This window comes from Anas acuta, chromosome 13 (genome assembly GCF_963932015.1).
Source record: "Anas acuta chromosome 13, bAnaAcu1.1, whole genome shotgun sequence".
In the NCBI taxonomy this organism is placed as follows: Eukaryota; Metazoa; Chordata; class Aves; order Anseriformes; family Anatidae; genus Anas; species Anas acuta.
In genome coordinates, this window is record NC_088991.1 from 11,955,212 (window position 1) to 11,978,301 (window position 23,090).

Here is a 23,090-nt window from a genome sequence, read left to right on the forward strand (position 1 = left end):
GCTCTGGTTCACCTGTGGAGCAGGGAGCGGCCCCGGCTGCTGTCAGGGCTCTGATGCTTTTTGGTTTCCTGTGCCCTACTTCAGGATCGACTACCCAGGAGCTGCCGTGCAACAGGACCCCAGAGCTGAAGGAAAACGCTGAGAGCACAGACCGGCTGCGTGCAGCATGGGCTGGCTGGGCAGGATGGAGGCCTGGTCCCGCACGAGTGCAGCCCTTCGGGACAGGGCAGCTGCAGGCAGGCTGCGCTCAGCCTTTCCTGGCTCGAGGCCGAAGTGCTCAAGGCCAGCTGAAAAATGAGTGTCCTGGGAGCACGCCCCAGTGGGAGGTGTTTGCGCTTCTGCATCGAGTTTTGTCAGGGTTTTGTGTTTGGCTTGGGGTGAGTGTTAGGAAACGGGCAGCCTCCCGGGGCAGCTGCGTGCAGGGGAGTGCCGCTCTTGCTGCAGAGCCCTAACTGACCTTAACCTCCCGGGGATGCTGTGTGGGTGTGCTGCCTTCCCCAGGGACTGCAGCTCCGCGGTGAGCTGCCCTGTGCCCTGCAGGGGAAGGGGAAGCTGCCTCCCCTCTGCCGGGACAGCCCTGCCATGCTGCAGGGCAGCTCTCTGCCTCCATGTGCTGCCTGGCCCCAATGTGGGAGCTGATTCTCCCTGCAGAGGGCAGAACTTGCTCCAGGGAGGCCTCCGAGCCCTTCCCGCAGCTCACAGCTGCTGCCGACCTGCTGCTCCTGATCTGGACAGCGCTGTGCCCTGGCTGGGAAGGGCTGCTGGCTGTGGCAGTTACATTGCTGGTGGAAACACCACTCCTTTTTCAGGCAAGGCTCTGGGCTGTGGGGAGGCAGCCCCCGCTGCCTGGGTGCACACCAGGTCTTGGGCCAGAGGTGGGAGGAGGTGGTTGTTTTGCTTTGGGGCTGCCAATTTCTGAGCTGGCACCCGAGCCGTCCTGGCCTTTCCTTGGTGTTTACACAAGCCCTTGTGCACTTGCTGCATGGCTTTCCGTCCTCCCCGGTGCTCAGGGGACTACAGGCTTCTGGTCAGTTAGTTTTTTAAGGAAGTTTTGCAAGATTTACAACCCTCGTGGCTGTTACCATTGTCACTGTTATACCTCCTGACGTTTTGGATGCATCCCAGTATGGGGTCAGGAGAGCCTGTGCTGGGGCTGGCCCGTGGGTCACTGCACCCCACTGACACCCTGCCCTCACCAGTCTACAGGTGATCGGCTGTCCCAGAAGCTGCAGTGTTTACAGAAGCAGCTGGAGCTACTGAAGGGCAAGCTTGGTACGTGGGGCTGCCTGCTCCGGGGCCGGAGAGCTGCAGCACAGCTGGCTCCCTCTGTGCTTGTGCCAGGAGCCCAGGGCCTGCTTCTCTATGGGGAGGGGGCTGGCTTCTTGTCGGGGGGTAGAGCAGGACCCCAGTCGCTGCCCCAAAGGGTCTGAGGGCAGGTCAGGACAAAGCTCATGGCCTTCCCCATGGGGCAGGTGCTGAGTGCTGGGAGCAGCAGGGCTGTGAAGCTGCTCTTGTTCCCCAGGAATCCGTCCAGAAGATGCAGCAGTGGACGAGAACAGTGTCATGGGGAGAGGCTGACAGCGTGGGGACAGACACAGCAGCGACTTGCCCAGGAACCTCAGCTGCTGGGCCAGTGATACTTGTGGGGCACTTGAACAAATGGATATTTTATTTCCTTGTATTTGAAATAAACTTTTTTTTTTCTTAGCGCTGCTTCCTGTCCGCTGGCAGGGGGTCAGCACCCTGTGCTGCCCATTCTTCTCCAAGGGGCTGGGCAGAAAGGGCAGCTCCGTCCCAGGCTGCGGCTGCTTCTGCCAGAGCAGCCCCGTGGGTCTGCTGCACACAGGGAGGAGGTGGGTGGTGCTGCTCTGGCCCTGGGGAATCCTTTCTGGAGAACCTGAAGCTTCTAAGCAGGATGTTTGGATGTGCTGGTGACAGCCATGGTGGTGGCAGGCGGCTGCATGGGGAGGTTTCTGCCTTAACCTTCGTGCTGGGAGCGGGAAGAGCCAGCGCTTGCTGCTGGCACGTTTGGCTTCTACAGCTCTTTGCTGCTTCTTACCAGTTTAACCAGTGGCTTGCTTGCAGGGCATGGAAGCAACATGTGGGGGCTCCGTTCTTCCCCGTTCCTGCCTGCCAGTGCTGGAAGCGCTGCTTGCAAGCCCTGCCATGCTGCTTTCTGTCTGTGGTAGGTTGATGTGGGTGCCTCGTCCAACTGCCTCGCGTCAGGGTGAGGCCCTGGTTAAGTCCTGCTTTATGCTGGCAGTGCCCCAGGGCTGGGCCGGGCAGGCTGGTGTGCTCCTGCTCCCCTCTTATCTCAGGCTGGCCTTTTTGGCCACCCTTGGGTGCCGCAGGCAGCCTGTGCCCCTTCTGGGGTGGCTGCGAGTTCCTGGGGCAGCTGTCTGGGGACGCTGCATCACAGAGCTCTGCTCATGGAAGGGGATGAGGCTCCATGAGCTGGTTCAGCTCTGCTTCTGCAGGGCTTTTGGCCCCTTTCTGGCCTGGAGCTACCTCCTCCCCGTGCTTCCGTGTAGTGCTGGCTACGTGCACCCTGCTGCTGCCTGCCTCCCTCCTGCTCCTGTTGGGACGTGCGCTTGGCTGCTCTGCGCCTCTGCCCACCCCCAGCCCTTGGCACCTGTGCTGCCGGGTGAGGGCCCCACGTTAGCTGGGGGGGGCAAGGACAGGGTGCTGTGAAGATGAACACGGAGCTGCGTGGGAGGTCTGTGAGCTGGGGGTGGCTTTGTCCTGCTCCGTGCCCGCTGCTGCTCCCTGTCCCGCAGCATCCTCCGGGGGGCTGCTGGAAGATGGTTTCTGGGAACGGGCGAGTCGTGGTGTCACCACCCACCACGCCACTGCTCTGGGCACTTCAGCCTCTGCTCGGCAGGGCTGGGCATTTCCCCCATTGCATCCCTGCCTTGCTGCACCCCGGGGCGCCCTGGACCTGCCCTGCAGTGGCGCCACTGCCCACGCACCGCGGGGCCTTGGCCTGGCCCAGCCGGGTCCCTGCCGGCAACCTGAGCAGTAGCAGAAGCGTCTGGGGCGCTAACAGCGAGGCCATGGGGGATTTCGGCATCTTGATCTTGAGCTCGCTTCCTTGCTGGCGGGGAGCTGCGGCGGGGAGGGGAGAGGAAGGGGCGTTGCTGGGACACGGTTCATTCATCTGCGAGGGAAGGGAGTGAGCGTGGTGCTTGCATCATGGCCTGGCAGCCGCACGCACAGGATGCCGCCGCCGTTCCGTTTCCATTGCCTTGAGCTCATCATTTTTCTGAACGCGCCTTTTTTGTCTTCCGGCCCTTGTGCGTGCGAGCGCCGGGGTGAGGCGGGCAGGCAGGCACCCCTGCAGGGCCCTGCCCGGCACTCCTGCCCGCTCTGCTGCCAGCAGCTCCCACCTGGGAGCCTCCCATGCTGGAGCCAGACTCGCCTGCGCTGCCGGCACCCGGGCAGGGAGAGGCTGGCTCGCATCCCAGCACCGCTCCTGAGCGGCACCGCTCCTGAGCGAGGCGGCAGTGATGGATTGCATCAGGAGCTGGGTTTTGGGCACCAGCGCGTGCCTCGCTCCTGACACCCGGCCCTTCCGTGAGGGGAAAGCGCGTTAGTGCCCGGCATTTCTTCCCAGAGGGGATCCCCATGGCACAGAGCCGCCTGTTGCTGTCGGAGTTTCTCCACTGATCAGGCAGACGGGAGGGGAGCAGCGTGCTGCCAAGTGGGACCTGCTGCCCGCGCAGCACGTGGCGGCAGCTCCCCACGACGTGCCCTCGGCCGAGCTCTTCCCATGCCCCACAGCAGGGTTTGCCTCCCCGTGCCACCCCTGCCTGCTGTGCCCATGTCCGGCTGCGTGCCAGCCCTCGCCAAGCCCCGCAGTGGGCAGGCTGTGCCCGGCTGTGCCCGGCTGTGCCCTGCTGCCACGTTTGGGCTCCGGGAGACCTCTGCCTCTGGCAGCTCAGCCCTTCCCAGGGCAGGCACGGCCCCCGCTGCTCCGGGCGTTTGATCTCCCTTTGGTTTTGGCTACTGAGGCTGGAGAGCTCCTGGGGGGGGGGGTTGGGAGGACGAGCCGGACCCGGCCATCGCAGCGCTGCCACTTAGGATTTTTTTTTTTAATTCCCTCTCAAATCTGGGGGTTGGGCTGGGCCATCCGGCGGGCGGAGCCGGTCCGCCCCCCCCTTGTTGCTTCTCGGCGGCAGTCCCGGGGCGAGCGGAGCGGGAACGAGCCGGGCAGAGCCGGACCACGCTGAGCCCAAGCGAGCCGAGCCCAACCCAACCCAGCCGAGCCGAGCCGCCGGTGAGTTCGCGGCGGGCGCCGCCGCCGGGCCGGGCGCAGCCTGGCGCAACCGGTGCCGCGCTTGCATCAGCCACGGGCACCACGTGCGGCCGGTACCGGCGGCCGCCCGCGGACGCGGAGCCGCTGTGGAGGCGGCTCCGGGCCGGGGCTGCCCCACCGGGAGCCTCCCGGTGCCGCTGCCGTGCGCTGCTCTGCCCCGGCCGCCCTCGGCCCCGTGCGCGCTGCCGGGAGCGTGGCGGCGGGGCTGGGCGCGGGCCGCCTGCCCCGGGCCCGGGGCTCGGGGCTCGGGGCTCGGTGCTCGCCCCGCTCAGCGCCGAGCTGGCGGCTGCCCCGAGCCGTCCTGCCCCGAGCTCCGGCTCCGGGCTGCTCGGGGGGGAGCGGGGCTCCCGCCGTGCCCGCGCCTTGCGGGGCTGGCTTCGGGCGTGGGGAACCCGCGGGGACGTCCTGGAGACGGCTTGGACGTGGCCCCGGGGAGGGTGCCAGCGCTGGGGCACTTGTGCCATCGGAGCTGGCCCGGTCCCGAGCGGGGCTGCCTCGTTGGGTAAGGCTGGGAGCGGCACCCGGCAGTTCCGGAGGAGCTTTCATCAGCCCCGGGCTGGCCGGGGGCTCACGGGGAAGCAGCTGAGCTGGTGGCGACCAACGCAAGGCTGGTAATTCCCGGCGGGGAGCGGCTCACGGGGTGCTGCTCGCGTGTGCCTGGGCTGGTCCCTGCCGTGGGACATCGCCGCCGAAGTGCGGTGCGTGGCCCAGGCAGGAGGAGGGAACAGCTGGCACCAAGCAGGCGCTGGTGGGCATCAGGAGCTGCTTTCCTAGCGCCTTCTCTCGCTCTGTGCCCGTTGCCCGCCCTGTGGGGTGCTCCTGTGCCAGAGCGTTTGGGGATGGTGGCAGTGGGGAGCAGCACCTTTAGGGTCAAAGCCCGCTGTGAGCGCGCAAGGGCCGTCCGTGCATGAGGGTTGTGTGCTGGGGACTGCGAGCCCTGCCTGCTGCCTGCCTGGCTGTGCATCCCCGCCGAGGGTGCAGTGCAGATGCTGGGAGGAATCTCCGAGTGACTCAGCCCAGCACGCCGAAGCCTCGGCTGGAGGAATGCTTTGTTTCCCTGCCATCGCCTCTGCGCACGCCCACGCGCCAGGCCGGGAGGATGCACCAGCAGTCAAGTTTGGGCTGAGGGATCTCTGGGCTGCCAAATCGGTGGGGAGTTGCTCAGAGACAGTGGGCAAGCTCTGGGACGTGCCCGGAGCCCCGGGGCATGGACCACACAGTGTTTGTCTAAGCAGTCTATTTCCCAGCACGGACTCGCTGGGTTTGTCTCCGGCTTGCTCTCCTGCCCCTGGGGACTGGCGTGGGAGCTGTGCAGGCGGGGTGTGCGCAGCCCCACACCACAACGGGGGAACCGAACGGTCTCTGCCTCGCCAGCGTGGCGGGCCTCGGCTCCACGCAGGACTCTGAGCTTCATGCTCCTACGGTGGCTTCTCTTGCAGGGTTTTCGAGCAGCTGAGCACCACCTGCGGAAGACAAGATGTTTGGGGGAAAAATGAGCAGCGTTGGGAAGAAGCTGATCCGCCGGCGTGTGGTGGATCTGAGCTCCGAGGAGACGCGTTTTGCTCGCTGCCTCTCCACGCTGGACCTCATAGCCCTGGGGGTGGGCAGCACGCTGGGGGCTGGCGTGTACGTGCTGGCCGGGGAAGTGGCCAAGGATAGGGCTGGTCCCTCCATCGTCCTCTGCTTCCTGGTGGCTGCACTCTCCTCAGTACTGGCTGGGCTCTGCTACGCAGAGTTTGGGGCCCGCGTCCCCAAGACTGGCTCTGCCTACCTCTACAGCTACGTGACAGTCGGCGAGATCTGGGCTTTCACGACGGGCTGGAACCTCATCCTGTCCTACGTGATAGGTACGTGGCGCTGCTGGACGGGCGTGGGAAGCGTGCCGGCACTGTGCCGATGCAGCCCCAGCGAGCGGTGCTTTGAGGAGCGCTGGAGCAGGGTGCGGGACGGGTGCTTTGGGGCTCAGCAGGAGCTGGTGTCGGGGTGGGGGACCGGTGCTGCCACATGCCAGGACCAACGTGCAGCTTTGCCGTCGGCCAGGTACAGCCAGCGTGGCCCGAGCCTGGAGCGCAGCGTTTGACAACATCATCGGCAACCACATCTCCACCTTCTTCATGAACAAGACCACGGTACATGTGCCAGGGGTGCTGGCCGAGCGCCCGGACTTCTTTGCACTGATCCTGATCGCGCTGCTGACTGGTGAGTGTGCAGGATTGCCCCGCAGCCCCGGGGGTGACACGGTGCAGGTGTGTCCCCCGCTCACACCCTCTGTCCCACAGCGCTGCTGGCCTTCGGCGTCAGCGAGTCCGCTCTGGTGAACAAAATCTTCACGGCGGTGAACCTGCTGGTGCTGGGCTTCGTCATCATCGCCGGCTTCATCAAGGGAAACATCAAGAACTGGCAGCTCACGGAGGAGGACTACCACAACCTCGTGAGCCCAGACGTGTCAAATGAGACCAGGTAAGGAGGGCAGAGGGTCCAGCCGGCCGGTGTGTAGGGCAGGGCTGGCACCGCACCGTCCCCTGGAGCACCGTGTGTGCGGGAGGGGGCCGCGCACCCCGCCGCAGCCTCACCTGGTCCACTCCTTTCTTCCAGAATAAAAGAGTTTGGATCCGGAGGGTTCGTCCCCTTTAAGCTGGAAGGGATCCTGACTGGTGCCGCCACGTGTTTCTATGCCTTTGTGGGGTTTGACTGCATCGCCACCACAGGTAGGGCCCTAGTGAGGCTCCCTCCGTGAGCTGCTGCCAGTGGCTCGTGGGGAGGGAGCACAGCGCTCGCTCCTGGCTGTGGGAAATGGCTCATCCTGCTGCTGTGGCAGCTCCATCCCCAGCTGCACCAGCACAAAAGGCCTGGAATCGGGGCTCCCTGTGAGGCATGGTGAGAGCAGGGCTGCTCCCCACCTGCCTGGGCAGCTGCGGGGCTGCAGGGAGCCTTTCAGCTGCAGAGAGGAGGCTGCAGCCATGCTGGGAATTGCTGGTGCTGGTGCTCGTTTCACAGCCTCAAGCAATGTTCTTTTAAATGACTAAGTTCACGTAGAATCATCTCAGTGGCGTGCAGGGAGCCCTCTTAATTTCCCCTCATTCCTCCAGGAATCTACTTAGCAGGTTGCTGGTACAGACTGTTCTGCCCAGCCTCCTGGCCCACGGGGCTGCCTGGAGCAGCCGCCTCCTGCGCCGACCGCGGAGCCCCTCGCCGGGGAGTGCGGTGCCGCAAGGAGCACATCTGTGCAAAGCTCAGGGCTGAGGGCAGCGCGGCTGCCTTACTAACCCCATACTTATGTGGAGGATCTGGGTACAGCAGGGAGCTGGAGCTGCAGGCGGGGGCAGAGGGCTGGGCATGGCTGCGTGGAGTGGGGACGGATGGGGACAGACTCTGCCTCTTCCCTCTGTGCAGGGGAGGAAGCCAGGAACCCGCAGCGCTCCATCCCCATCGGCATCATCGTGTCCCTGCTCATCTGCTTCGTGGCCTATTTCGGGGTGTCTGCGGCACTCACCCTCATGGTGCCCTACTTCCTTCTGGACAAGGGGAGCCCGCTGCCCGAGGCTTTCAAGGCAGTGGGCTGGGAGCCCGCCCGCTACGCCGTTGCCGTCGGCTCGCTCTGCGCGCTCTCCACCAGGTAGGACCAGCCCCATCCGTGGTGCTGCCTGCCCCACCGCAGGGCTGGGGGCACGTGTCCCAGCTGAGCCCTGTGCAGCTCCTGTCCTGCTCCCAGCACAAGCCAGTCCTTTCCTTCCCTGGATGGTGGGTGCAGATGGCTCGGCTTGTCTGCCCACCACCCGGCAAGCCCTGAGCTGTCTCTCCCCACGGCAGCTTGCTGGGCTCCATGTTTCCCATGCCCCGTGTGATCTACGCCATGGCAGAAGACGGGCTGCTCTTCAAGTTCCTCTCCAGCATCAACAGCCGCACAAAGACTCCTCTTTCGGCCACTATCACCTCCGGGCTCCTCGCAGGTAAGGCTTCTGGTGGCTACCTTGTGCTCAGTCCCCCTGCAGCCCAGGGCTGCGCTCATGCTGCCCGTCCTCGTTGCAGCGGTGATGGCCTTCCTGCTCGAGCTGAAAGACCTGGTGGACCTCATGTCGATCGGCACGCTGCTGGCCTACTCCCTGGTCGCCGTGTGCGTGCTCATCCTCCGGTGGGTGCCTCCTCTCCTGCTGGGTCTCGCCTTGGGGTGGATGCTTCTTGCTGGCCTCGCAGCCAGCCCGGGGTTTGTGGCCACAGCTGAAGCCCGTGAGCTGGAGGCTGCGTGGTGCCTCCAGGCACATCCGTGGGGCTGCTGGCAGTGCAGGAGGGGTACAGTGGGTGCTGTTGTGTCCCTGGGCTGGGAATATCTCCAGGCTCCGCTCCAGCTTGTGCAGCACTGAGCAGGTCCCGTCTGCACAGGTACCAATCCGGGCAGCTGAACTCCCCGAAGGCCGTGGAGATGCTGGAGCTGAACGGGAATGAGGAGGAGAGGGTTGTCATGAACCCAAGCATCACTGCTATGGGCACCAAGGAAATAGAGAAGCCATCCCTGACGACACTCTTCAACCCGCCCTCAGACACCCCCACAGCGCTCTCGGGGCGCATCGTCTACACCTGCGTCTGCGTCATCGGTGAGTGAGTGGGAGGCAGCGGCTGATGCTCCTGGCCTGCCCCGTCCTGCCACGAGGCCGGGCTTGCTGGCTCCTTGCTGGGGAGCAGCACTGCCCCAGGGCGTGTTGGTGTGTCCCTGCAGACCTGGGAAGGGACCCGAGAGTGCTCAGGCTCAGCGGGTGATCCGTGCATCAATGGTTTCATTGTGCAGGCAGAACCGGGCAGCTTAGCAAGCTCTGTGTAGGTGTTGGAGCTGGGTTTGAGCCCAGCTGAGCACAGGCTTCCCTTGGCTTGCCAGGCTGGAGAGTTCCTCCTGGTAAAGTGCTGAGGCTTTGGGGAGGATGTTGGGTGATCTGTCCGTGACCAAGAGGAGGCTCAGCCCTGCAGCCCGGGGAGTTGCCAGGGAGGTGTGGGTCTGTATAGCCACGCACTGCAGCACACTGACTGCCTCCTCTCTTGCAGCCACCCTAATCACAATCATCTGCGTGGTCCTGAGCCTCAAGGTGAATGCGCTGAAGGAGGCCAACGTGGGCTGGATCTCAGCCGTGGTGCTGCTCGTGGTGGTTCTGCTCGTTCCCACCATCATCATCTGGAGGCAGCCGCAGAGCAACGCACGGTTGAACTTCAAAGTGAGTGCAGCCTCTGGGAGCTTGTTGTCTCCATCCCTCTGCACCCGAGGCTGGTGCAGGATCTGCCAGGGCTTGCTGCTGGGCTTCCACCATCCAGAAATGCGCAGGGCCTGGAGCCACAGCTCTGTGAGGCGCAGCCCCTGGAGTGGAAGCACCCAGGTGGCAGAGCACCTTCAGCCCCAGTTGGGTCCCTCAGGCACGGCTGATGTGGCACCTCTTGTCCCTTGCAGGTACCTCTCCTCCCACTCCTGCCGCTCGTCAGCATCTTCGTTAACATCCTGCTGATGGTGCAGCTGAGTGCCGGCACCTGGGCGCGCTTTGCCATCTGGATGGCTGTGGGTAGGTGTCCTGGAGGGGAGTGCGGTGCTCGCATGGCACGGGGTCTGCCCTCTGCTCCAGCAGGGTGGCCTCGTGTCCACTGGATTTGGAGAGGAGCCTGTGTGTGCTGGGCAGCCTGCCGGCTGGGCTGGGCAGTGTGATCCTGGTGTTCTGGCTTCTGCCCATCAGCAGGGCCTCCCCGGAGAGGTCGTTATGCTGGCAGCCCGCTACCGTGCATCTCACTGTAGGATCTCTTGCAGGTTTTATGATTTACTTTGGCTACGGCATTCGGAACAGCGTGGAAGGGAAGAATGCGGAGCCCCGTGCCGTGGCCGAGAAGCCTCTGCACCACCCCGAGCCGGACCTCAACCCCAGGGCCACCGCGGTCTGAGGGAGGCGGCGGCTGCGATCGACACCGGTACTCGGAGGACTCTGCCAGTATTCCTGCGCTGGGACGGGGCTGCAACCCGCACAGGCATCCCCCAGCCCGTGGGGAGCGAGCCCAGACCCCGCGGAGCCGGGCCGTGCGCTGCCCTTTCCCCTCGCGGAGCAGAGGTTGGGGAGCCGAGGCCCCGGGCCGGGTGGGCGAGCCGGTGGCCCGGAGCTGCTCCCTGCAATCCCCCCCCGCCGAGGGGCAGCGACACTGGCACGGCCCTGCCACCGTGGAAGCTGCTGTCAGAAGTGCTGCTTTGCCTTCCCACGAGAGGCCCGTGTGATGGTACAGCTTTATTCGTGCTGCCTGTCCCTGTGGCCGTGGTCACCTCCTCTGTGTGCTTCCCGCGCGCCGGCTGTGTAGGCGCAGTTGTGGCCGTGCCCGGAGCCGTGCGGGGAGGCTGCAAGCGGCTCGTCCTGGCACTGCCGTCGCCCTGGGGCTCTCCAGCAGCACAGGGCTCAGCCACCCGAGGCCCTGCTCCGGTTTCATGCCCCACGCTGAGCCCTGTGCCGCTGGAACCACACTGCTAGGTGTGAGCGTCTGGCTCAGTCGCCTGCGAAGATATCAGCAGTAGAGACGTGTCAGTGTCTGTACTCGTCTGCCTTTGTACGATTGGTGTTTTAATGTCAATTTTTATACCTATTAAACTCTAAGTGTTTTTTAACCGCTTTGCTCTCTTGGCCCGGCTGCGTCTTGCTTTAATGCCCGTGCTCTGCAGCCTGAGCTGGGGCTTGAGAAGGAGCAGAGCAGGGCAGGACCGCGTGCCCTGCTGGGCCGGCTGCCAGGCACTGCCGGCACAGAGCAGGGCTTGGCCACAGCCGGGGGGGTGGGAGAGAGACCCACGCTCATGGCCAAACCTCCCACGTTAGCTGGGAAATAGGCAGCAGTGCCCCAGGGTGGCCCAGCCCCGTGCTTCTGGTGCCTGGGTGCAGGACAGCAGCCTGCCGTGGCCTTGCCCTGCATGGCGTGGGAGCATGCCAGCAGGTCCCGGGGCACGGGCTGCGGTGAAGACCTTGCAGATATCCCCCAGGGGCTCCAGCACTGGCCTGCGGAGGAAGCGGGGCCAGGAGGTGGGCTGCATCCATGTGAGAAGATGATTTCCCAGATTCTGGTCTGGTCTAAATCAGCCCTGACAGATTATTTTGCGAAATAAACTAATTTAGGGCAGATGGATCTTGCGTGGATTTGGCATCTCTCCTTGATTTACTGGCAGCCGAGCAGGGTCAGCGCACGGTCAGCAGCGAGGGCCCCACACCATCGGCTCTGCTTGGCCCCGGGGCTGCAGCTGCAAGCCCTGCCCCAGGGCTCGGCGGGGAGGAGAAGGGGCTGCCCGGCCCCACGGCACCCCCCGGGCTGTGTGCTGTGCCTGTAGCCCCACGCGTGCCCCTGAGCACGGCCGTGCCTTCGTCCCCGTGTCCGTGCAGGGCAGTGCCCGTAGTCTGAGCCAAGCCGAGCTGCCCCAGGAGCAGGTGCCAGCCCCATCCTCCCCGTGCCAGTGCCAGCTGGGTGCAGGTAGGTGCATCCCATCCCCGTGGGGCTGGGTTGGACCCAGGGTGGCAGCCTGGACTCCCGTGCCAGCCCCAGGGCAGCACCTCTGCCTTCTACCTGTTATGGGTCTCGCAGGCTCCACATGTTGGCTGGGGAGGTGGATAATGAGGCTCCGGAGTGGTGTGGGCTCAACGGAGGTGCCTGCCCTGCTCCCACCGCCTGAACTGCTGCCTCGGCAGCCTGCGGGTTGTTTCTCGAGGTGCTGTGATAGGGATGTGGCGCTGCGGGGCCAGAAGGATGTTTGTGAGGTGGCAGACCTCAGCTCCCAGGTGTTAGGGGCTGCAGGGTGGGCTTCCCCCTTCCCTGCGAGCCCGAAAGGGCAGTCCTCTGCTCGGAAAATGCAGCAAAAAGCAGCACCCTGGAGCCTGGCGCTCTCACCACAAGCCCAGGCCCTGCACACAGCCACCTGTGGATGTTTGTTTCTTTGCGTGGGGCCTTTCTGCTCTGTGGGGAGGCTCTGCCCAGCTGGGAGAGCACCAGAGGGAACCAAGCGAGGCTGAAGCTGCTCCCCTGCGTGTGCCTCCAGCTCTGCTGCTGCTGTGTGGGTGCCAGGCAGGCTGGGCACACACGTGGGCAGGGGAGCCAGGGCTGGCTCGTGCCTTGGCGCCATCTCCACAAAGCCCTCGCTGGCTGCTGTGCTGAGGGGGGCACTCAGGCAGGACCCTGCCACCTCCCCATCGCCGTCCACAGGGTTTCAGAGGCAGCCCAAGGGTCGCTGTGCCCTGGCTGCTTTTGGCCCGAGCCATGCGGAGGGGCAGGTGGCTGGGGCAGCGTCCCGGCAAAGGCTCACGGGACGCGCTCGTGGCTGCGGCACCGAGGGGTCGGGGTGCGGAGAGCTCGTGGCTCTCAGCCTCCCTCCGTGGCTCCACCCCTCATTCCCCTGCGACTTTCATAACCCAGCGCGCTGCCACGTGTCCGGCGCAGACCCCGGCTGCCTCGGGGGGACACGGGGCTGTCCCGGCGGAGGCGTCGGAGCTGCTGTCCCTGTGCTCCAGCTGCCTGTCGGGGAAGAGCCTCTGCGGTCAGCCAAGGGGAGCCCATCTCGGTACGCGTGCTGAGGAGGATGGAGGTGGAGGGCTGAGCTGCTGCACAGAGCTGGGGTTGGAGAACCTGCCCCACAAACAGCTCCCCTGCGAGAAAAGGGGTGGCCTGGTGCACGGAGAAGTAATGGCAGATTGGGTACAGTAATCCATTTTGGGGTTAAACCAGGCTGTCTTGTCCTCACTGCGCTGTGACACCAAATACTTCAGCTCAGGTCTAGCCCTGGAGTCACCGCACCTTTCTTCTCCCTGTAGGAGCAGCAGGACAGAGCTGCCGTCTCCCTCTGCAGTCAGCAGGTACCGTCACACCCTCCTCCTCCTCCTCCTTCTCCCCGCGGGTGATGGGTGGTGGAGCCGGGCTGCTGCCGGGTGGGACACGTCCCACCAGTGGGGCTCGAGCCCTGGAATCCAGGGAATCCACCCCGGGGCAGGCGGGATTTCTGGCGTGACGGAGGAAACTCATCTGCTCGTGATATTGCTGCAGCAGGGCTCGGTCGCGCTGCTGGGCCTCGCCATCCAAAAGAGCTGCAGGAGATGAAAGGTTGGGTTAGATTCCCATCTCTGGTTAGTCACTCAGCTGCAGGCAGGTCTCGACCCCCTTCTGCTTTCTGTGGCAGCTGCTTAAGCACGCGCTCCCCGGTAGCTGGCACAGGGCCACGTGCAGCCGATAATCCCCCGGCCGCGAGCCGCAGCAGGTGGCTGGTGCTGTAAGCGGGCAGGCTTCATGGTCCCCTCGCTTTGCCTCCGCAGGTCTGGCAGGATGACTGGCTGCCGGGTGATTGCCCTCCTCCTGCTGTCCTTCCTCCCCAGTGCTGCAGCTGGAGGCCTGCTTCCTGCCCTCGTTCCCCAGTCCACCCTGCAGCTCGGCAGAGCCCGCTTCTCGGCGCAGCCCGTCCTGGAGCTGACGACACGCTGTGATGATGCATGCGCCCGGCGGGAGGCTGCTTTGGCCCCCCAGGATTTGCAGGAGCACCTTTCTTACGAGACCCTGTACGCCAACGGCACCCGCACCCTCACCACGGTGGAGCTGAGCCTCCAGGGGGGCGGCATGGAGAAGAGGCGGCAGAGGTGGCGCAGGCGGCGCAAGCGGCAGATTTACGGCACGGACGGGCGGTTTTCCATCAGCGGGCCCCACTTCTTGCTGGACTACCCCTTCTCCGCCACCGTCAAGATCTCCACGGGGTGCACGGGGGTGCTCGTGTCCGAGCGGCACGTCCTCACAGCTGCCCACTGCATCCACGACGGCAAAGACTACGTGAAGGGGGCCAGGAAGATCAAGGTGGGCTTCCTGATGCCGCTGCAGGGCGCTGGCAACAGGACGGGGCCGGGGGGGCTGGCAATGCGCTGGGCTCGCGTGCGGCGCACGCAGGTGCCCAAGGGTTGGATTCGGAGCCCCAACTCGGTCAGCATGGACTACGACTACGCCCTGCTGGAGCTGCGCAGGCCACACCAGCGCCCCTACATGAAGCTGGCGGTGGCTCCAGTGGCGGAGGAGATGGCTGGGAAGAGGATTCATTTTTCAGGGTTTGACAGCGACCGGCCAGGCGAGCTGGTCTACCGCTTCTGTGGGGTGGAGGACGAGACGGCACACCTCATCTACCAGCACTGCGATGCCCGGCCCGGTGCCTCCGGCTCTGGGGTGTACGGCAAGGTGTGGGACCCCGTCCGGCACAAGTGGGAGAGGAAGGTGGTCGGGGTCTTCTCTGGGCACCAGTGGCTCGAGGTGGCTGGGGAGCAGCATGACTATAACGTTGCTGTTCGCCTGACGGCTCCGAAGTTTGCTCAAATCTGTTACTGGATCAAAGGGGACTATAAAAGCTGCCAGAACGAATAACTGCAGCCTTCCTTTTCCCCTCCCCAGTGCAGAAGGCTTTGAGCGTGGTGTTGCAGAGCGAATGCATGGCTGAGGAGCACGAGGAGGAGCAGCATCTCCTGCCAAAACTGCTGCACCACTGAACTTCATTTTGTTCTCTGTCCTGGAGGAACAAGGTCCCTGCAGATCACAAGGGATCCAGCGGAGACTCACTGAGCCTGAAGGGTGCGTAAGCTCCTTTGGTTGGTGCTGGTGGGAACTCGGCATCGGGTTCTTTGCACAAAGAGCTCGGCTGGCAGTCAGGACAGCGGCCTCTGCCTCGAGCCGTTAACCACTTGGAGGCAGCCACAGGCCTGTGCTCAGCTGCACCGAGTTTCTCTTGGGTCTCACCAGGTCTCTGTTTGTGGGCTGGCACTGCCCAGCTTGGCACTGCCCCAGCTCCGTGAGGACAAAGGATTTTTTCTTCTAACAGCGTCTTTGTGTGCTGATGAAAGGTGCCTGAAAGGGAACCCTGCAGCCTGAGGCTTCTGGGCACGCTTTCAGCAAGGAGCCTGGCCAGGACAGGAGGGGCTGCTCCAGCGTGCTGGTGGAAGCAGCACGTGATGGCACTCTTGGAAAGGAAACCTCTTCCAACCCCTGCAGCGTGGTGCCACGTGGGTACCGCCACGCCACAGCACGGGCTGAGATCTGGGAGCGCCCATTTACTTGTAAACCTTCTCATCTCTCTTTGGTTCTCTTTGGGATGCCTTTAGGAGGAAGGGACCCTGGCATTTACTGCAGCTGTAGTATTTGAGGTGGATTATTTTATGCAAATACGTGTATTTGAATAAAAGGCAGCACAAATCTCTTTGCAAAGGTTACGTTGAAAGGAGAGCGGTGCACAACTTGCCAGCCCTGCTTTGGGACTTGTGAAAGCATGGCAGTGCTCTCCCTTCAGACCAAAGCCAGCAGGACAGGCGGAGCTGGGTAGAGCTGAAATTGCAGGATCTTGCAAAAATAGGGACAGAAATGCCTCCCACAGTCATAACCCAGGCACCTGACCAAACAGCTTCCCACATGCTCTGTCAGATCCACAGGAATGATACGTCCAACAGGCCCTACCAGGCTCTCCCAGGAGCAAAGCAAGTTTGTTTTATGTGTCCCTACCTCACATACACAAGATTCTGTTGCTAATCCAAGTTTCATGGCAGATTTCCCTCCCTGTCTTCCTCACAGATTCCCTTTTGCTTGCTGTGTTTGCCCAAGCAATTCTTCTCTGTAATCCATAACCTCCAGAAGGGACTTTGTGCTGATGCTGCTTTGCCAAGCTGGACAGATGACAAACTGAGCTTGTTTTTTGCTCTTGTGTCAACGTCCCCTCTTTTTCACTGTATGTCAGGGCAGCCTGCATCGCAGGCTTGTCAACTCTGTCATTCCTCAGGTCTGCTGAGGTCTAAACGTGCAGTTCCTTCAAGATCCGTGACAGTTTTACTGATGCAGCAACCTGACTTGCAAAACAAGCAGGTAGGAGACATTTCAACAAATTAAATGCTACACCCGCTCCCACTCAGTTCTAACATAAGTGTTAAAATAATTTAAATTGTATGCCTGGTCTGCACATGTGCTCAGCAGAACAGTATTCATTATCTTGGATGAGACAGAGCATGAAAAATCCCAATTACACATTACTGGAGAGGGAGCAGCTGCTATTATTTTCATCACACTAAACCAATTTACAGTCACAATTTAACTTGTCCAGCGGCATTGCCTACCCTGGCTGGAGGTGCTTAGGCACAGATCAGTAGGTGTTGTAATCTCTTCTGCTCTCTTGTCTGGACCCTACAAACAGCTTATTAGTGTTAGCCATGCTCTTAAATGGGGAAGAAAGCACTGGGGGGAGGTTGTTAATAACAAACACAAGGAAGGGAGTTCCTTCCATTCTTAAGTGCACATTGGACCTTTATATTGCTTCCTACACACCTCAGGTCGTGGAATACGTATCAGGACAGTGAAAGTTTTCCTGGAATCTGCTCACATGAAACATAAAGGTTTGTCTTATTCAGAGCAGCTGTACGCTTTATAAGCAACTTCCTTCTCGTGTCAGCCACCAGCTATTGCAAAAACAGAAGAGGAAAAGCCAGCAGCAAGAGGGTAGCCAAGAGAAATACAGTGAGACTTGCGCCCTCTTTTAGCATCCATCTTAGTGTTTGCAAGTGACAGCAATTTTAAAATACCAACAGATGTTCCCCCCAGTTCTTGTCACAGAGCTAACAGTTTTGATGCACAAACTGCAACACGTACAGGACTCACTGTTTATTTAGAAAATTGAAAGAAACTTTTAACAAAACCACGCCGAACAGTGAGGATCTGAAAAGCCAGGCAGCACTGGGGGCATCATAAAGAGAAAGGCTCTGCAGGCCCTGACCAACCCAAGGGCTAGATGTGCAGGCAAGCACCTCCAAGTGGACAGTAAGACCTCGCTGCGCTTCTCTCATCCAAACAGTGACACTGCTTTGTTAGCAGAGGAGGTTGTAAATTAGAAATTTGCAACTCTCCTGCATCCCCACAAGGTGCCCTGGCACCTGGAGGGCTCCAGTGGTGGCACATTTTTAAGAAGTTCCATCTGAGAGCAACCGCAGCTGCAGTCCCTACTTGGAGGAAGCCACCTGCTTAGCTGCAACATGAAGAGTACGTCATAGCACGAGGTGTTGCCATGCTGCATTTCTTCTTACCCAGAATCCTGCAGAGCTGTCCATTTGTTTCCCTCGTTGCCCTGCATCAGCACAGAACATCTTCTCTAGCCCAGAAGGAAGGGGGAATGAACACATGTATATCCACAGTCTAAGGAGGGTCACCTTTTGTTGGAACTTGGATCTCACTCCCTACCCCAATCCAAAATGCGAGAACAGGGCTAGCTCTGGAAGGACAGAACCCTCTACGAGCTAGGACCTATGAGGCAATTAATAGACTGCAGGCTGATGATTTGCCTTCTGCATCTGAATAATCTTGCCAAAGCCACCTCTTCCCACATCGTAGTCTGTCCGGTACTCATCTCGCACCTGGGGCACAGCAATGACACAAATATTAGCATCCTGCACTGCTCGTGTCCTTCAGAATCATCACCCTCTTCTCGCTCAGCTGGTGGAGAACTGAAGTTCAGATTAGAAGCACTTTGACCCATTTGAAATCTCTTCAAATAATCCACCAAAAAGGTGATGGTGGTGCAAATGACATGAGAATATGTCTGATAGCTGAGGTCCTTTTAGGTAATGACAAAGATAATGCCAAAATATTTTAATGCCAGGCTTTGCACCCCCACCCCAAAAAAAAAAAAAAGTCTGCAACAGAAACTTACCTTCTCACAGGACAAACTGCTGGCTTCTGAGATTGGCCTGACATTTGTGCTGCCCCTCTCCTTTCAAATTCTACACCATTTTAAGAGTACTAGCTTGGAATAGCAAAAATTCTACTTGTACTGTCAGAACTTTGGAGCCTTAGTTCTACTTCTAGCTCTTAATAGCATCAGTTACCAAAACCACCCAGAGTAGCTGTACTTCATTATCAGGTCCTTATCGCCTACACTTTGTTCTCCAGGAGACAAAACTAGAAAAGCTCTACACCGTCTTAGGGGGACCCGACTCAAGGTCTGAACTGATATTGCTTTTACCTGTCCTCCAGTCTTTCCTCTTCCATACTGCCGGCCCTCCTTAAACCCTGCATCCCAGTCTGTTCGAACGATGCGGTCGTCTAGTCGCGTGCCGTTGATAAATCGCATTGCGTGTTCAGCGTCTGCTCTCGTGTAGTATCTGAGACACACTCTAAGGAAAACTACATGTACTGTTTTGTTGGCTGCAGGGAAAAGAAAGAGAACTACTGCATTTGAGAGGCAGAAGAGCCCTGCCTTCCAGGTTTTCCTACTGTGCCTACTCTTTTCTCTGGGATCAAACAACTGCAGTCATGAAAACCAAGCTGAAAACAGCTCCCACTCCTTCCTAAGGTTCTGAACTTTAATGATAGTACCTGTACAGGCAAGAAATAGCTTTGGATCACTTATATCACAAGCAGATAAAACAAACATGTTAAAGCCTTGCTACGGGCAAGAAATCCGTATGACGCCTTCTTCTATCACGCGAAACTTGACTAAACGTGAGCAGGAGGCGCAGGCCTCGCGGGAGAGCTCTGCAGAGACAGCTCACGGGGCAACTTGTACGAGCGTGCACCCCGTGCTGGGGAGCAGCACCACGGGACGCTCTGCGAGGCCCTTTAGGTGCGAAGTGAAGGCAAGAGGGCAAACAGAGGGCAAATACGAGCCCTTAGCGTTGGCCATGAGTGAGATGGGGCCTGTGCAAGTTCCACCTACACAGGTTGGGGGCAAGGAAGGGAAACGAATGCCCGGCAGCGGGCACTGGTGTGGGGTGGCAGAGCTGGCTGTGTCAGGCCGAGAGCAGGAGGGCGCGGGAAGGATACTCGACGAAGCAGAAGCCGCAGGGCGTCTTCTTGATCTTGTCCAGCCCCATGACGATGCGCTTGACGTCGCCGCACTTGGAGAAGAGCTCCTGGATCTGCTCCTCGGTGGTGTAGAACGACAGGTTGCCCACGTACAGCGTGGAGGAGATCTTCAGGAACTTCTCCTGCAGCTTCTTGCTACCCTGCGGGCACAGCGGGCCGTCAGCGGGTAACGGCCACCGGCCAACGGCCACCGGGTAACGGTCACCGGGCGCCCCGACCCCGCTGCAGGCCCCGTCCCCCTCACCCCCCCCCCCCCCCCGCCGCCCCCGGTCCCGGCCGCACCCGGAAGTGCTGGTCGCGGTAGCGGCTGATCTCGCAGTAGGAGTCGCTGTTGAGGCCGCTGAGCGTGGTGTGCAGCAGCCCCGACATGGCGGCCGTGCCCGCGCCCCCCCCCCTCACCCCACCGCCACCGCCGCCGCCGCCGCCGCCGGGATCCTTCCAGAACGGCGCCCACCGGCACCGCCTCACGGCCGGCGGGGCCGCCGAGCCTTCCTATTGGCTGCCGCGCCTGTCGATCGGAGAAGGAAGGCGGGGCGGACGCGCCGGCCGGCCAATCGCCGCGCGGAGCTGCCCGTTCCGCCGCGGCTGTGGCGGCGTTGCGCATGCGCGGTGCGCAGGGCGGGAGGGCGGGAGGCGCTGAGGGGCGGCCCCGTCATGGCGGCGCGGCGGGCGGCGGCCGAAGGTGGCGGCGGGCGGGAGGCGGGGGCGGCGCTGCCCTCCCCTCACGGGGCTCTCTGCCCTCACGGTTCGCTCCCCGCCTGTGTTGCAGGGCTGCTCCGGGAGCTGCTGCGGGAGGAGGCCCCGGGCCGCATCGCCGCGCTCACCGAGGAGCTGTTCCGGGCGGCGGGGAGCCTCGGCGGGGAGGCGGGGGCCGAGCCGGAGGTAGGGCCCGGCCCTGCGGCCTGAGGCCTCCCGGTGCTGGGTGTGCTGAGGCGGAACCCGGCCCTGCCGGCCTGGGGATGGAGCAGCCCCGCAACCCGGCAGGAATAAAGCAGAAAAGTGTTAAATAATAATAATAAAAAAGCGTTAACGGCAGCTCCCGGTGCCCACGCCGCGGGTTTCCACACAAAAACGCAGGTGGCGGAGTGGTGGTGAAGTAAAGCAGGCGTGGGAGCAGCTGAGGGGCTTCCCGACACACACTGACTGGGGACAGCGGGTCTGGCAGGGAGAAAAACCAAGCACACCTAATAACACCTGCATGGGGAGCCCAGCAGGGTGGGAAGCATTTTTTGTACATCACACCAGCGAATTAGGTCGTTGCTTATGATAATGGTAGGGCTTTTTTTTGTAGGCCTTCTAGAGGATGTTTAAGAAGTGGTAAATGACTACTTTAAAAGGTCTTTTTCTAAAAGGAATCAATGAGAAAAGCTAACCTGGAGTAAAAATATAGCTAGCTGAGGTATTGCCCAAACTTTTCCTCCAAAATTCTATTTTGAAGCAAGATTTAGTTCACAGTGGTTGTCCTCAAAGGAAGACTGATTTTGAAAGTCCTCAGTGTGCGACAAAGGGCAGGACAGGTTAGCGTGTGTCAGTACAGGAAATAATTCTAATGCTGTATATAAAGAAGTACAGGAGCATAAAACTGGTATCCTTTGGTTCTTCCTGTTGGGCTAAATGAGTTTTAAAGGAGAAATTAATTTGTCGTCTGATCCCTTAAATAAAAGGGTCCATAACATTTTTCCTGGTTATGCAAGAGCATATTTGTAGCCAACATCTCTTCTGGAAACTATGATTTGAGTGATGGAAAATACGCTACCCTTCGAGATGGGTTTTTAAAGGAGCTTATTGCGTTTATGCAAGATTGCATCATCTTTTTAACAAGAATACCTAGTCAGGAGCCTTTGTTCTTTGTCTGCTGATAACAGGAATTTCCCAGCATAGCTGCTTAAAGTAATTAAATGTAACATTCTGTAGGCAAAAGAGGTAAAGTCTTACTACAGATGCATTTCCCAACCTGGTACAATTTTACAGCTCTTTTCCAGTCCCTTCTAATTTTTCAACATCTGTTTAAAGCACACATAATGTATTCTGAAAGCTGCCAGTGAATCAGTTGTGTTGGACGTGCCGATGTGCTATTGCACAAATTTTTTTATGTGCGAGTGTTTTTGAGGAAGCTTCATCCCAGATGGATAGGGTAAGTCAGGTCATGTTTTGCGAAGTTTGGAAAAGGACTTGACAGAAACATATGTTAGGATATTTCAGTAATTTGACAGATTAATGAGATTTGTTTAGGAACATGCTTGAATGTTTCTGAAGTCCACCACTTCACATACAGAATTTGCTGGTTTGTGTAATTTCAAATTAGAGCTGAATGTTGACGTGACGTACATGTGTGTACTGCTATTGGTCTTATGATTACTTCTTTTTAGTTTCAGGTCATGTCAGCCTTTGATTTGCAGCCATGTTCTTTCTTAACTTCATCTTAGAAACACTCTCAAATTTTTAGAAGATGTGAAATAGTCTTTTAGGAGACTGAGTGTATCTTATAAATGACAAGAATATGTGATTCCTGCCAACTGCTTATCAGTCTTCTGGAATATGTGTTCTGTAGAAAAGCATGATCCAGACTTTTAGCTGAAGAAAACCTGTGTGGTCCACTCAGCGTGCCTGTTTTGGGGTCACTGTCCCAGCTCTCCCTGTGGAGATGGTCGGTTCATGTAACAGCTTCACAGAAAACTCAGGCCTTTGACATCAGTGTCAAAGGTGGTTGCACAAACATGGACAGATCATTAACATGATGAGCATGAAAGGTGGTTCCTTATCCAGCAGTGAATTTGAAAGTGATCCAAATCTAGGACAACATCAAATCTAATAGAATTTTCCTCCTCAGGTTGAAGAAGGTGCAATCAGCCTGTGGAACTGGGCTGTGACCAAGCACATGGGTTCTGTCATCAATGACGAGCAAAGAGCTAAGCGTACGTATGCGTCCTGTTCCTTTCCAAACACATTTGTGTGTTGCAGGGTGAAAAGGAAAAGCTCTTTGCTGACAGGTATATGTGCAGCACTGTGGATTTGTTTGGGTGTTTGCAGGTAGGGTAGAGACAGAGGAAACTGTACAGCTAGACTTAGATAAACCATTCGGGATCACTCTGGTGTAATGGTGATCTAGTGACACAGAATTAGGATAGGTATTTTTACCACTCCTCCTTCTGTGCATGAGCATCAGTAAAACAATGGTGTAGCCAAAGGAAACTGTAGTTTGCCTTCTAATGCTATGTTTTTAATCTGAGAATGTATGGAAATAAAACTGACGTAAATTTTAGACTGTTGGTCAGTTAATTTATAAAAAGTGAGACTTTTTTAACGTAGCTATCTCACTAATGTTAACAGAAAAAAATCTAAATCTTTTTTTTTGACTCCCCTGCCTCATCCAGGCACACAGCTGGTTGGTTTGCTTAAAGCCAGAAGCAGGGCTGGGGGAAATCAGAAGTGAGCTTTTGGTCTACTCTGTCATCCAGTTCCTTATGTGGTTCTGCAGGATTGCAATATCTGGCCTACATTTCTGTCTTGAGGGATTATAGTCAAAATTATGTACACTCTGCATCATATAAATGATGTCAGGGGAAGGGAAAAGGGTAAGTTTACACAAAATAAATAATAATTACCGTAGTGTAATGTTCTCAGATCTTATATCACAGCTGAAGGGCCAGGGAGAGGCTATTTAAAATATATTAAGCAGTGTCTTTTCTATCCCTGATGTTTAAGAAAGGCCAGAAAATATTTTTGCTTTTTACTTTGAAAATGTAAAGATTATTAAACTTGATTTCCCTATGTTGCTGAAGGCTATTCTGAGGCACTCAAGGCATGTTACTGTGAGCACCTGTAATGTAATTAAGTCTTTGAATGCTGTGTCTTTAACTTAGGTATTTAATAGGTTTAATAGGTATTTTGAGGAGAATATCTTTTTTTTTTTTTTTTTTCTTGATGCCTAAAA

The 23,090-nt window shown here is 59.0% G+C and overlaps 4 protein-coding genes across 8 annotated transcripts in view; 3 read left to right on the plus strand and 1 right to left on the minus strand.

Annotated features, from left to right (window-relative positions):
• The first annotated feature begins 4,116 nt into the window (after positions 1–4,116).
• Positions 4,117–10,931, plus strand: SLC7A3 (solute carrier family 7 member 3). 2 transcript variants are annotated; one of them, XM_068696770.1, is made up of 12 exons: positions 4,117–4,276; positions 5,755–6,162; positions 6,356–6,514; positions 6,595–6,775; positions 6,911–7,023; positions 7,709–7,931; positions 8,126–8,265; positions 8,345–8,447; positions 8,696–8,907; positions 9,350–9,516; positions 9,747–9,855; positions 10,095–10,931. In XM_068696770.1, the coding sequence occupies exons 2-12, from the start codon at positions 5,793–5,795 to the stop codon at positions 10,223–10,225; spliced, it is 1,908 nt and encodes a 635-aa protein (XP_068552871.1). In that variant the 5' UTR covers positions 4,117–4,276; positions 5,755–5,792; the 3' UTR covers positions 10,226–10,931. The 2 variants fall into 2 exon arrangements, with proteins under 2 accessions (XP_068552871.1, XP_068552872.1); XM_068696771.1 differs by lacking the exon at positions 4,117–4,276 and adding an exon at positions 4,495–4,926.
• A 141-nt stretch (positions 10,932–11,072) lies between these two features.
• LOC137863549 (serine protease 23-like) lies at positions 11,073–17,470 on the plus strand. Of its 3 annotated transcripts, none has more exons than XM_068696779.1 (3): positions 11,073–11,779; positions 13,111–13,152; positions 13,606–17,470. In XM_068696779.1, the coding sequence occupies exon 3, from the start codon at positions 13,616–13,618 to the stop codon at positions 14,687–14,689; it is 1,074 nt and encodes a 357-aa protein (XP_068552880.1). In that variant the 5' UTR covers positions 11,073–11,779; positions 13,111–13,152; positions 13,606–13,615; the 3' UTR covers positions 14,690–17,470. The 3 variants fall into 3 exon arrangements, with proteins under 3 accessions (XP_068552880.1, XP_068552882.1, XP_068552881.1); XM_068696780.1 differs by lacking the exon at positions 11,073–11,779 and adding an exon at positions 12,710–12,860; XM_068696781.1 differs by lacking the exon at positions 13,111–13,152.
• On the minus strand, positions 16,946–19,603 carry LOC137863553 (nuclear cap-binding protein subunit 2). 2 transcript variants are annotated; one of them, XM_068696784.1, is made up of 4 exons: positions 19,439–19,603; positions 19,115–19,296; positions 18,315–18,453; positions 16,946–17,706 (listed from the first exon to the last, which is right to left on the minus strand). In XM_068696784.1, the coding sequence occupies exons 1-4, from the start codon at positions 19,523–19,525 to the stop codon at positions 17,608–17,610; spliced, it is 507 nt and encodes a 168-aa protein (XP_068552885.1). In that variant the 5' UTR covers positions 19,526–19,603; the 3' UTR covers positions 16,946–17,607. The 2 variants fall into 2 exon arrangements, with proteins under 2 accessions (XP_068552885.1, XP_068552886.1); XM_068696785.1 differs by having other exon boundaries at positions 19,115–19,291; positions 19,439–19,574.
• Positions 19,604–19,615: 12 nt separating this feature from the next.
• Positions 19,616–23,090, plus strand: part of TEX11 (testis expressed 11) — a 33,300-nt gene continuing 29,825 nt past the window's right edge. Inside the window, 3 exon segments of the mRNA XM_068696787.1 lie at positions 19,616–19,863; positions 19,865–20,038; positions 21,987–22,071. Coding sequence (XP_068552888.1) covers positions 19,759–19,863; positions 19,865–20,038; positions 21,987–22,071 — 364 coding nt within the window. The 5' untranslated portion in view covers positions 19,616–19,758.

Coding starts and splice junctions, on each gene's coding strand:
- SLC7A3 (XM_068696770.1), top strand. CDS start 5,793: ATGTTTGGGGGAAAAATGAGCAGCGTTGGGAAGAAGCTGATCCGCCGG. Junction 6,515..6,594: donor CCTGATCGCGCTGCTGACTG/GTGAGTGTGCAG, acceptor TCTGTCCCACAG/CGCTGCTGGCCTTCGGCGTC. Junction 8,908..9,349: donor CACCTGCGTCTGCGTCATCG/GTGAGTGAGTGG, acceptor CCTCTCTTGCAG/CCACCCTAATCACAATCATC.
- LOC137863549 (XM_068696779.1), top strand. CDS start 13,616: ATGACTGGCTGCCGGGTGATTGCCCTCCTCCTGCTGTCCTTCCTCCCC.
- LOC137863553 (XM_068696784.1), bottom strand. CDS start 19,525: ATGTCGGGGCTGCTGCACACCACGCTCAGCGGCCTCAACAGCGACTCC. Junction 19,297..19,438: donor ACCGCGACCAGCACTTCCGG/GTGCGGCCGGGA, acceptor CTGTGCCCGCAG/GGTAGCAAGAAGCTGCAGGA. Junction 17,707..18,314: donor GAGGAAAGACTGGAGGACAG/GTAAAAGCAATA, acceptor GCTGTGCCCCAG/GTGCGAGATGAGTACCGGAC.